Here is a 12,935-nt window from a genome sequence, read left to right as displayed (position 1 = left end):
ATCGCTTTGACAAATTCTTGTTCTACCTGATTAATGTCTTCGGGAAGATCATAGTTTCTTTGCCACTCTGAAATGAGGTTTTGAAATCGGTCCCAGTTTGCTAAAGCAAAGTTCCAGGATTCAGATGGAGGCGGAGGTGGGGTGGGTAGGTCTAACTGAAGATCAATTTGGACCCCATAGTGGTCGCTTGTGAGTGTGGGCTCAACTGACCATGTTGCTGCATCTCTTAGGGAGGCTGAAACGAAGGTTAGGTCTAATCTGCCTCCTTGGATGTGGGTAGGTTCATTCTTGTTTAGGATTTGTATTTCTGGAAGCTGGTCCAGTAGATGTGTAATGTGTATGCCGGCTTCATTTGTTTCGTTCGAGCCCAGTGCCAATCGATGATGGGCATTAAAATCTCCACAAATGATTGTGTTTGTTGTTGTCGCGTGTCCAAATAACACAGAGAGATCCATTTCGGCTTGTGGAGACCTGTACACATTGAACACTTCAAGTTTGTCGTGTCTTAGCTCAATGGTGACTCCCATTACCTCTGTCCCTGCTCCACAATTGGGTGGGCTGGTTATGGATTTGGAGATCAGGTCACTTTTTACATAGATTGCACATCCCCTGGATTGCCCATTGATCCATGGAAGGAAGAAGCCTCGATAGCCTGAGATTTTAGGTTCTAATCCGGCTCGAAGCAAGCTCTCCTGTAGTATCAGGATGTCTATGCCTTTGGTTGCTGCTATGCATTTCAAGTGTTGCAATTTAGTGCGCAGTCCTTGCGCATTCCATTGCAGGATCTTTAGAATTCTAGGTTCTTGGAATGTGCTGATAATTCCGTGGTATCCATGGAGTCTGATGAACACGCCATGGAAGTTGCAATTGGGGTATAGGTTCTTAGTGGTCCTGAAATTGCCTCATCAATGTCGCTTTCCGACGACCTGAACTCTATCTGCTTTTTATGGGGGTGCCTCTTGCCCTGCTGTCTTGACGGTATGGATATTACATCTTCGAATTTTTTGAGCTTGTGCTCAATTGTCTTCCGAGTCTCTGTGGTTTGCTTGATTCCATGTGAAGACAGCAGACTTTCGATTAACTCAGTGACCAAAGTTTTGAGCATTGGCCAGAGAGCGTTCAGTTCAGTGGGAGCACTATTTAATGTTGTGCAGGTTGAGGGCCTAGTGGCTTTTAGACCCTTCTCGGTGGTAACTTTGGCACTGGAATTGCTACTCCTATTGGCCCCAGTGTGCTTGCTGGATGAAATGGGAGGCCGACTGCTTTGAACATGAGTCTTGTGTCCTCCATCTTTCTTTTTGTCCTGTACTGTCTTCTCACCCTTCACCATGGCCGATGGTGAAGGGCCGTGTGCCCCCTCTTCCTGAGTGGGTAGACCCCACGCGGTTTTAGTGGGCATCGGAGCTGGTATTCGTTTTGGTGGGGGTTTCGGCTCCGCTGTTGGCGTGGTGGGGTTCGTTTGAAGCCTTTTGAGCCTTTCAGGGCATTTCAAGTTCCAGGCATGATGTGCCTTGGAACAATTTGGGCATTTTGCCTGAACAGGGTGGTTTGCCTTGAATTTATCAATACATGTTTTTGTATCATGGGACTGGCTGCAGACTCCGCACCTCACTGGGCGTTGGCAGCCATCTTTGTGATGCCCAAATCTCTGACATCTAAAGCATCTTAGGGGTTCTGGGGTGTAAGGCCTGTGTTGGAACACCCCCCAGATTCCAAGGTCAAGTTTTTCCGGGATCCGTCCTCTTACTGTGAGAAGGACTTGTCGAGTTTCTTGTTTTGTTCGTACTTGGCATCTCTCTGCTGACACCACATAGTTCAGCTTTTCGAGATGGCCAAGGGCCATATGCAAGGGATAATGGAGGACAATGACTTTACTTATTTTATCCTCTGGTTTCAGTTCCTCACATTTTGCGTAATTTTTTAGAATCGTAGCGGCCGACTCGTCTTTTGGCCTCAGAATGTATTCTCCTTTGAGATTAGGTTTTGCCCTGACCTGGAGCTGGGGGTACTCTTTTTCCAGGTCCACTACAGTAGCGTAGGAAGACTTACCTTCCGTGTGCTGCACTTTGAAGACCGGAAACGTAGATCTAGTCTGAGGCGCTGGGAGAGCTGGAGAAGCTGGAGAGATTAATGGGCGATGGGTCGTCATGGAGTGGCTTGTCCTGTTAGCCTTAGTCACGTGATGCCACTCGCCGTCACTATCGGAACTGGTGTCCATTATCGATGGTCTTTTCATACTCTGAGCAGCATTGCTGGATCGATTATGAGTCAATTGGAATTCCATGATGAAATTTCAAATGATCACTTGTGGAGTGGTCTGGTGAGTGAAGGACGTGACGTCTGGTGTACAACTGAAAACAACTGTGTGTCTGCCCTGTTGGCATGGCGTTGATGTTATATGTGGGGGAGCCCAAGACGGCTCTCCCCACTCTTGGGACGACTCCTCGCAAGACTCCCCACTCATGTCAATAATAGTATCTCTCCAGGGATGGAAAGATACCCTCGACTGCCCAGTCCCATGCAGAACCCGTGAATTCGTCGCTTCAGTCCCACTGACCCCACCTGTGGCGTCAGTTGAGCCACCTGAGCGATCCCCAGTGGTGTCGGAAGAGGTGCTGTCCTCTACCCTTCCACTTCCACTGGTCCCTACTGACTGGTCACTATCTGGGTTAAACATTTTCTGTGATTCCTGGTGTGCCATGTCTCTTCTAAACTACCCTTTAGTACACCCTCGACCCGGACTCACTACAACCGTGATCTTACACAAATCAAAAAAAATCACAACTCTTTTCCAAGAAACTACTAAATCCCAAAATAGGAAATACACGATTTATCGAGAGAATCGCTGAAGTGAATCCAATGAATGAGTGTCTGCCCCGCACTCGTGTCTGACCGTGAAATATCCCGCAGTTCTATCGCTGAAACCTAAGTCCTTTACGTTAAAAAAATAAAAAAATCTAATTTATATAAAACAATTTAAATGATAACGCAACTAACGCGCAGCACTCGTGATGGAATAATAAAGAATATTTACTGTACTTGAATACTAAACGCGCTTGAAGTGAGCAGCGTGGCCACTGATGACTGGTGGAGCGGGACCAGCTGCGCTGAAAAAACTAAGTCTCGCGCTTTTTCGCTTAAACGCTGAAAAATCAAAATTTATGTTCTGAAGGAAAATAACTAGTTTTACGTTAATAACCCGCTCTAGCGATTAATATAGACACCCAGGACATATATTTGCTTACCAAAATTGACTTTTTATAAAAAAAACTGCGTTTTTACTCAATTGCTGAACTCTGCCAATTTTTCTGACTGCGAGGGAAAAATATTCTATCACCCCAAATATCACAAAACTCCTTTAATTCACAAAAATTTGGGTTTCTCGTTTCCAGATATAAATACGTTATTATTTACTACTGACGTTGTATGCAGAACAATACTGACACATCGGGCGGTTTCAACACTCACTAATTCGATTTTTCGTCAAAATCCGAGATTTTCACCTCCCATGGACTCTGACAAAATTACAACACGATTTTCTCGAAAAAATACTTTAATTCGGCAAAAATGTACTTATCACTGTTTAATGCTTACGGACAGAATTACGTCCCTTGCACGCACTAGAGAGTAATACTGGCCCCAGAATATACACAAAACATGAAAATTAGAATTTCCGCCAAAAAGTCAGATTCTAGCCCAAGCTGGACTTAGAAAATTTTCCACCTACGTTTCTACTGAAAACAGAATTCTAAGTCTACAAACACAATTCTACCGTCTTACTGGTAAAAACTAGACAATATCACTCGCATGGACTGGAGAATCCTAATGACGCCCAGAACATACACGTGACCCACGAATACAAATTAATTACAGTTAACGACTTTCCGACATTGACTTAGCCGAAAACTTATCCCAAAATACTTAGAAATATTCCACGGACTCTATTAAGCATTTACACGCAACTTACTATCCCTTAAACTCCTTCACTTACTATAGTGACCGACCAATAGCCCTAAGTCCAGAGGATTAACTACACTCTAGCAACAACGCCTCTGACTTAGACTAATACAACAGGGAATAGCAAAGCTTAATGTACGCACTTAGCCTAATATGCAAGAAAATGCTAAACACTTTGATAAAAAAAATTTTAACCGGGGATTGAATGTAAGGGAAAAAAAATTAATCTCTAGAACAACGAAAATAAACGGAAATTACTTTATAAATTGAAGTATACTTAATTAAAAAATGCACTCGACTTAATCCTATAATTGTCCTTACCGGCTCGCCGTACCACACCTAGCCTAGGGGCCACACCATCTAGGTTCCAACAGAGCGACACGCAGCTTTCAGCAACAATTATTACTAGGGACGACTCAACCTCCACTAAGTGTGCGATCACTTAGTTGTTGAATCGCTGCTAGGTAGGTTACTAGTCCGTCCCTCGGAGGCCGCAACGCCCTTCACGGATTACGTTTTTCCTAGCGTTTTGGGTCGTCTAATAACGCCCTCGGACTATCTACTGGCGTCCCACAGATATATCCGCCCCCGACAGCCCTCAAGGAACTGCTGTTGAGAGTATGGCGGCTCCCAACACCTCTGAATTAATTGCAATGGGTAGAGTATGGTACCCAGTCCAATCAACTCGAAGCGGTCTCCTTTTCAATAAATCTAATTTTAAATGCCTAATTTTACTAACTAAACCTTAATCATATCAGCCCGCATGACCCAAGATTCGCCAATCCCCACTCAAACGCACTGTTGTGGGGCGCACTGCTAATCCTGGCCCGCGGCTGTCTCCTTAGCATCCGCGCACGTGTTCGAACGGCTAGACGCGTGAGCCTTTCAACAATTTCAAACAAAATTGTTGAAACCACCGCTGTGCACCATTGTAACACGGGTTGGGGTTCTCTCTCTACTTATCTACCTTCTACTCCCTCTACCCGTATTCTTACTTTTCATTCTCTACCAAGGGACTCCAAAACGTTTACCAAAGCCAACTCGACGCCACGTGGTCCTAAGACGATTGACCGACTTAGGATTCTACACCCAGTATGACGTGACCTAGGCTTTGAGCAAAACCCTAGAGTCGCCTCTACGCTGCCACCACCAGACCAGCAACACAGAGCAATGATCGAGGTCTGGATCGATCACGCTAATTAATCAACCTTGGGGCTTGATCCCCACTCGATGACCGTGGAAACTTAAGAGTGTGAAATTAATTACACGGGAATGATTCGATGTTAGAATCGATGTTAGAATCGGCGCCCAATCCAACTCTACCTCGTGTGGACCACGTGACCAGGACAAGTTTACACATAAAACACATGGAAATAATAAAATGCAAAATATTAACAAATTTAATTTATTAAAAGAAAAACTAAAACAAAATCTAAATATGTTCACTCCCTGTCACTTTAACACTCCCTACTTGACCTGAATGGCAATGAAGACTATTCTATAAATAACCATAGCAACTATACCTCTATGTTTTACCAGCTAAAGATGTTGGGCTGGTCTTGGGGAGAGGTAAGATGTTTGACCTCTCCCAGCTGCTCTGCAGATCACACTGATTGTCCTCGTCTGGCCTAGCCCAGGCTAGAACATTGTATCCTTCCACCTAGTCAAAGTTCTACCCAGTTACTAGCAAGGTTTAAGTTATAACAATTAACCTCTGTTTGTACTGAATTGATCCAGACTGGTTGAATTATTTTACTGAAATTAAATTACACAAACATCTAACGGCAGAGCTGTTCCCGATCCCCCAAAAATGGTTAATTGAACTTTGAGAAATAGTAGACATGTCAACCCCTGATGACCTATGACCGCCGGTCACTCCGCCTTACAAGTTAGATCTGATTCGTGACGTCACTGATGGTGACTTAAACTCAATAATTAGAATACTCTTGATATTGTACCCAGTACTATTATACAATACAATTTTAATGCAAAATGAATAAAGGCTAATTTTCTCTAAATTACTGAATACTATAGGATGATTCATTATACGCAGCTATGAACAAGGCGTCGGTTATTTTCACCGCGAATTCCCCTGGGGGTCAGGTCCCCAGGTCACCATGCGGGCTCAGCTTCCCATTCTCTTTTGTCGATAAACCACTCTGGATAATTCTTACAACCAGCCTAGTTTGTTACCCATCACTAGGATCCATCCAACCATCCCACCGCTGCCACCATTGTAACACGGGTTGGGGTTCTCTCTCTACTTATCTACCTTCTACTCCCTCTAACCGTATTCTTACTTTTCATTCTCTACCAAGGGACTCCAAAACGTTTACCAAAGCCAACTCCACGCCACGTGGTCCTAAGACGATTGACCGACTTAGGATTCTACACCCAGTATGACGTGACCTAGGCTTTGAGCAAAACCCTAGAGTCGCCTTTACGCTGCCACCACCAGACCAGCAACACAGAGCAATGATTGAGGTCTGGATCGATCACGCTAATTAATCAACCTTGGGGCTTGATCCCCACTCGATGACCGTGGAAACTTAAGAGTGTGAAATTAATTACACGGGAATGATTCGATGTTAGAATCGATGTTAGAATCGGCGCCCAATCCAACTCTACCTCGCGTGGACCACGTGACCAGGACAAGTTTACACATAAAACACATGGAAATAATAAAATGCAAAATATTAACAAATTTAATTTATTAAAAGAAAAACTAAAACAAAATCTAAATATGTTCACTCCCTGTCACTTTAACACTCCCTACTTGACCTGAATGGCAATGAAGACTATTCTATAAATAACCATAGCAACTATACCTCTATGTTTTACCAGCTAAAGATGTTGGGCTGGTCTTGGGGAGAGGTAAGATGTTTGACCTCTCCCAGCTGCTCTGCAGATCACACTGATTGTCCTCGTCTGGCCTAGCCCAGGCTAGAACATTGTATCCTTCCACCTAGTCAAAGTTCTACCCAGTTACTAGCAAGGTTTAAGTTATAACAATTAACCTCTGTTTGTACTGAATTGATCCAGACTGGTTGAATTATTTTACTGAAATTAAATTACACAAACATCTAACGGCAGAGCTGTTCCCGATCCCCCAAAAATGGTTAATTGAACTTTGAGAAATAGTAGACATGTCAACCCCTGATGACCTATGACCGCCGGTCACTCCGCCTTACAAGTTAGATCTGATTCGTGACGTCACTGATGGTGACTTAAACTCAATAATTAGAATACTCTTGATATTGTACCCAGTACTATTATACAATACAATTTTAATGCAAAATGAATAAAGGCTAATTTTCTCTAAATTACTGAATACTATAGGATGATTCATTATACGCAGCTATGAACAAGGCGTCGGTTATTTCCACCGCGAATTCCCCTGGGGGTCAGGTCCCCAGGTCACCATGCGGGCTCAGCTTCCCATTCTCTTTTGTCGATAAACCACTCTGGATAATTCTTACAACCAGCCTAGTTTGTTACCCATCACTAGGATCCATCCAACCATCCCACCGCTGCCACCATTGTAACACGGGTTGGGGTTCTCTCTCTACTTATCTACCTTCTACTCCCTCTAACCGTATTCTTACTTTTCATTCTCTACCAAGGGACTCCAAAACGTTTACCAAAGCCAACTCCACGCCACGTGGTCCTAAGACGATTGACCGACTTAGGATTCTACACCCAGTATGACGTGACCTAGGCTTTGAGCAAAACCCTAGAGTCGCCTTTACGCTGCCACCACCAGACCAGCAACACAGAGCAATGATTGAGGTCTGGATCGATCACGCTAATTAATCAACCTTGGGGCTTGATCCCCACTCGATGACCGTGGAAACTTAAGAGTGTGAAATTAATTACACGGGAATGATTCGATGTTAGAATCGATGTTAGAATCGGCGCCCAATCCAACTCTACCTCGCGTGGACCACGTGACCAGGACAAGTTTACACATAAAACACATGGAAATAATAAAATGCAAAATATTAACAAATTTAATTTATTAAAAGAAAAACTAAAACAAAATCTAAATATGTTCACTCCCTGTCACTTTAACACTCCCTACTTGACCTGAATGGCAATGAAGACTATTCTATAAATAACCATAGCAACTATACCTCTATGTTTTACCAGCTAAAGATGTTGGGCTGGTCTTGGGGAGAGGTAAGATGTTTGACCTCTCCCAGCTGCTCTGCAGATCACACTGATTGTCCTCGTCTGGCCTAGCCCAGGCTAGAACATTGTATCCTTCCACCTAGTCAAAGTTCTACCCAGTTACTAGCAAGGTTTAAGTTATAACAATTAACCTCTGTTTGTACTGAATTGATCCAGACTGGTTGAATTATTTTACTGAAATTAAATTACACAAACATCTAACGGCAGAGCTGTTCCCGATCCCCCAAAAATGGTTAATTGAACTTTGAGAAATAGTAGACATGTCAACCCCTGATGACCTATGACCGCCGGTCACTCCGCCTTACAAGTTAGATCTGATTCGTGACGTCACTGATGGTGACTTAAACTCAATAATTAGAATACTCTTGATATTGTACCCAGTACTATTATACAATACAATTTTAATGCAAAATGAATAAAGGCTAATTTTCTCTAAATTACTGAATACTATAGGATGATTCATTATACGCAGCTATGAACAAGGCGTCGGTTATTTCCACCGCGAATTCCCCTGGGGGTCAGGTCCCCAGGTCACCATGCGGGCTCAGCTTCCCATTCTCTTTTGTCGATAAACCACTCTGGATAATTCTTACAACCAGCCTAGTTTGTTACAACCAGGCCTCGGACGCAGGTCGACCAGGTCTCGGACGCAGGTTCGAAACCTCGTCACGGCCCTTGTGGATTTGTTGAGACCAGGCATGACAGGGCGGATTTCATCGAAACCTTCAAAATACTAAACAATTTGGACGATGTAAATCCGAAAAGTTTCTTCAAAAGATCAGATGTGGCACGAACGAGGAGCAACGGGTTCAAGCTCATCAAGCCACACTGTAGGAAAGAAAATAGAAGGTTTTTTCCACCCACAGGGTTATAAAACCGTGGAACCGCCTACCCGCCGAAGTCGTAAACGCCAAAACGCTGTTGGGTTTTAAAATACAGATGGAAAAGATCATCAGGGCAAATTGGAAGACCTTTGAGCATCTTCGCCAGCTTCCTGTCCTCGTCGAGGACACTAGCATAGTGTCCTAATATGGTCCTTGAGTAAATTCTGATAAATTTGAAACTATGGTTGGAATCTGCCTCCACCACATCACTGCCTAATGCATTTCATTTGTTAAACTCTCTGACACTGAAAAAGTTCTTTCCAACGTCCCTTTCTAACGTCTTGGTACGAAGTTTCCACCTGTGTCACCTTGTTTGTGTCCCTCCCGTGCTAAATATTTTGTCTTTATCTACTATCTCAATTCCTCTAGGAATTGTGCAGGCGGTAATAATTGCTTGTGGGAGTCAAAAAAATACCAAAATACCAAAAAAGTACTATGATTTGGTTACAATATCAAATGTGAGTAATGAGCTGTATTGGAGTTTCTCAGATGAGAATGACAAATATATCACATTATAACTATAATCGTTGTCAAAGTAATCGCCATCTACTCAGATTTACGGTATTCACTTCTGGCAGCGTAGATATAAACTTAATCTAATCCCGTTTAAACCCTAATGCAAGGGGATTATAGTGGTCAACTATTGCCAGTTATATGTTGCTAATAAGGATCATCCAATCAACTTTACTTTCAAAATCACTCTGGTGATAAAACTCAGATTAAGATAAGGCTAGTGTTAATACTAAAGCACCAAATAATAAAAATGATAATAAAGATCTTCAGCATTATAAAACTCAGATTGATTTTTACTTAATGACTGAGCAAATTGTGCTAAAACTGATGACACCAGCTGATATATCAGCTTACTTAGTAGTATAGCTGAACAGCATTAAAAATCTTGTAAATCATTAGTATTACTAAATTATGTAAGGAGATGGACGTCTGTCAATATATATGGGTAATATTGTAAATACAAGCCTATTCAAACTACAAAATCCAGTTGAATAGCAAACAAAGACATATCTTGTTGCTGAAACAGCAGTGCATACATCAGATGAGATTTATTGATTACCATCAATGGTCACCCCGGTGACCTCTCCTGCGAGGAAATGCTTCTTCTGCTGAAGCTTGTAAAATGTTTCCAGATTTTCTCTCAAGACTTTCACATGTTAAACAAATGCAGAGATGTGAAATCATGTATAGGTAAACATGTATAGGTATAGGTAAACATCATATTTAGAAAAGAGAGAAGAAAGGTATCAAATAATATACACACGGAAAATACTGAAGGGCCAGATCCCAAATTTATATAGCAAAATAACAACATATTGGAGTGAACGACATGGAAGAAAATGCAGCCAGTGACGAACAGAGGTGCCATAGGCACAATCAGAAAACACTGCGCAAACATCAGAGCTTCACGGTTGTTCAACATCCTCTTAGCGAGAATAAGAAATATTTCCGGAAGAAACGTGGACGTATTTATGAGTAAACCGGATAGTTTCCTTCAAGAAGTGCTGGACCAACCAGCACTAGTGGATATATGGGCCTACGGACCGTGCAGGACCATCTTGGTACTGGACCATGTAAGTCATGGATCATGTTGGTCCATGTATGGCCTGTTGGACCAAGCTCTTACAAGTCAAGCCTGAATTCGGGTCGGGTTTGGGGGAATAGAAGAACTCCCAGAACCCTCTCCAGGTAAAACCATTGGAAAATGGTCATATGGAGAGACTGCTAAAACTAACTGAGGTACTATGAATAACAGTGACAAACAAATGGCTACAGAATATGCATGTTGGAAATGTATAACATTTGGCCAAACAATTGGAGGCCAATGTTTTAATTTACTCTGTAGAAAAATGTAGTGAGTGTAGTGAATAATAAGGAAGTGCCCGAGATTACTTTAATGTTAGAGCCTCACTGAGTGCAGCAAGGCGAAGACAGGCGTGCAAGCCGTTCACAGAGGCTATCAACAACGTAAAGTGCCTACAGCAACGGCACAAGTTCTTGAAGATATCTGGCCAGATAAGGATCGTGTCTGATATCTTCCTCGTGGTGAAGGGAGAACTGCCATCTGCTGGTATAACCAGCAGGTATAACCACCCCATACCCTACCTGAGGAACTTGTATTCTTAGATAAAGGTGATATCTTAGAATAGATATCCAATGCTCAGTGCGTAGCATTGCACCAAATTGCACGCCAGCCAAGGGGTTACAAGTCTTGCTGAGAGAACACCATTCCCTCACAGGAGGCACTCTTATAATGCGATAATTAGTCTTTAAGAAGTCTTTACTCCAGCCCAGAATGTATAAACTGAACTGGTAAAAGATATAAGATATCTTCATTTTATCAAGGAGGTAACGATATATATAAATTAATACATGAATGCTCTTAAATACGTCGTCATTCTTGAAATACTGCTGTAATTACTTACCATAAAACCAGTATAGGAGTCAAATATACGATGATTAAATATCAAACAGTTCCCACGTTGAAGGTGATGTCCGTCGTATCGCACAGCATCACGTCTCACAGGCATTCTAGCTATTCTAGATAACTTCTCTTTCCTGAAAAGTAAAGATTAGATTTATAAATGTGACTACAATAATAGGACTACAATCAGTAAACAAATCATTGGTTGCAGGATAATGCACCTGACTGTAAATGCAGAAATTGTTAAAGACACTGATGCAAAGGAAATGTAGTTGGTGAGGAGAATATACCAGAAAATATGAGAAACTGGCACTGTGCCAAATGATTTGAAAATTATAGCAATTATTCCACCATTAATAAGATAAATGTAGTAAGTGCAAGAGTTATTGTGAACACAGTCAATGTGCCTGGTGTTTCTGCAAGTGAGTTTCATGTCTCTGCTCCAGGTGAGATTTCTTCTAAAGAAATTCAATGTCGGTTATATGGAAAATATACGCTACAAGAAAAAATCAGTAGGAGCTATGAGGAGGATTTGAACCTATGCTCTGGGTACTCCCAAGCCTTTGGCCACTACACAATCGTATTTCTTTGCTCACCCTCCGTTTCCGGAGGTGGGGGGAAACTCGTGCTCAAGCTCTATATTAGCCAGATAACATTCCCCGATGGTAACGCACTCGCCCTACGCTTCGCAAGCGATTTGGCCTGGTTTTGTATCCTGGTCGGGAAGAATTGACTAGATACCAATCCTTATCTCTACGACTTTGTTCATCCAGTTGTAATTGATACCTTGACGATTTGGCGGGTCGTATTCCAGAAAAAAATTAGGAGTAAAGACCTGCCCGAAACTCTATGCGTACTAATGGCTTTATATGAACGTAAGAACTCTTGTATATATAAATAAAATTAAAAATTGGCCACCTTCCTTACCCTTCTATACAGTATACCTAAGTCATAAAAGTATTTGTGTACGGCTGATACCATACTACTTGTGTAAAAGAGGAATTGTATATGTTTATCTCTCAGAATGTTTGGTAATATGTTTATGGTTTGTGATGTGTGTATATGTATGTATTAACACGATGTACTGAACGGGGTGAGAATAGCCTGAGCTACCTCATCCCTTTGTGTGTATTTTACCTCAATAAACTTATTTCAATTTCAATTTCCTTACCCTTAATTGGCCTTAGCAAAGGCCCACACAAACTACAAGGAGCTAGTAATGTCTTCCATGGGTGTTGGCTTCCCTTTGCAGCTCAGGTCCACGTAAATGTCAAGTTGTGAAACAAGATTCGTAATCAAAATGATCCTGCATTTGGCCACCAACATTCGTGTTGCAAAGAATGATTGTAATCGAGTTTATGGCAATATGAATAAAACACTGATAGTCCTGCTATTGAACAAGGTAAACATTTTGTTCACTGATAATTATGCCACTTTCACTCTGACCAGCTAAATGCCTTACCTTG

General features: G+C 42.1%; 1 protein-coding gene across 1 annotated transcript in view; it reads right to left on the bottom strand.

The window, feature by feature from the left end:
* The window catches only part of LOC138359370 (caspase-1-like), a 38,845-nt gene extending 27,258 nt beyond the window's left edge, over nt 1–11,587 (bottom strand). The window contains exon 1 of the mRNA XM_069318497.1: nt 11,471–11,587. Coding sequence (XP_069174598.1) covers nt 11,471–11,575 — 105 coding nt within the window. The 5' untranslated portion in view covers nt 11,576–11,587. The remainder of the gene's footprint in view (nt 1–11,470) is intronic.
* Between the last annotated feature and the right edge of the window lie 1,348 nt (nt 11,588–12,935).

This window comes from Procambarus clarkii, chromosome 90 (genome assembly GCF_040958095.1).
Source record: "Procambarus clarkii isolate CNS0578487 chromosome 90, FALCON_Pclarkii_2.0, whole genome shotgun sequence".
In the NCBI taxonomy this organism is placed as follows: domain Eukaryota; kingdom Metazoa; phylum Arthropoda; class Malacostraca; order Decapoda; family Cambaridae; genus Procambarus; species Procambarus clarkii.
The sequence above is the reverse complement of the archived record's forward strand: the minus strand, read 5'-3'. Positions and strand labels throughout refer to the sequence as shown.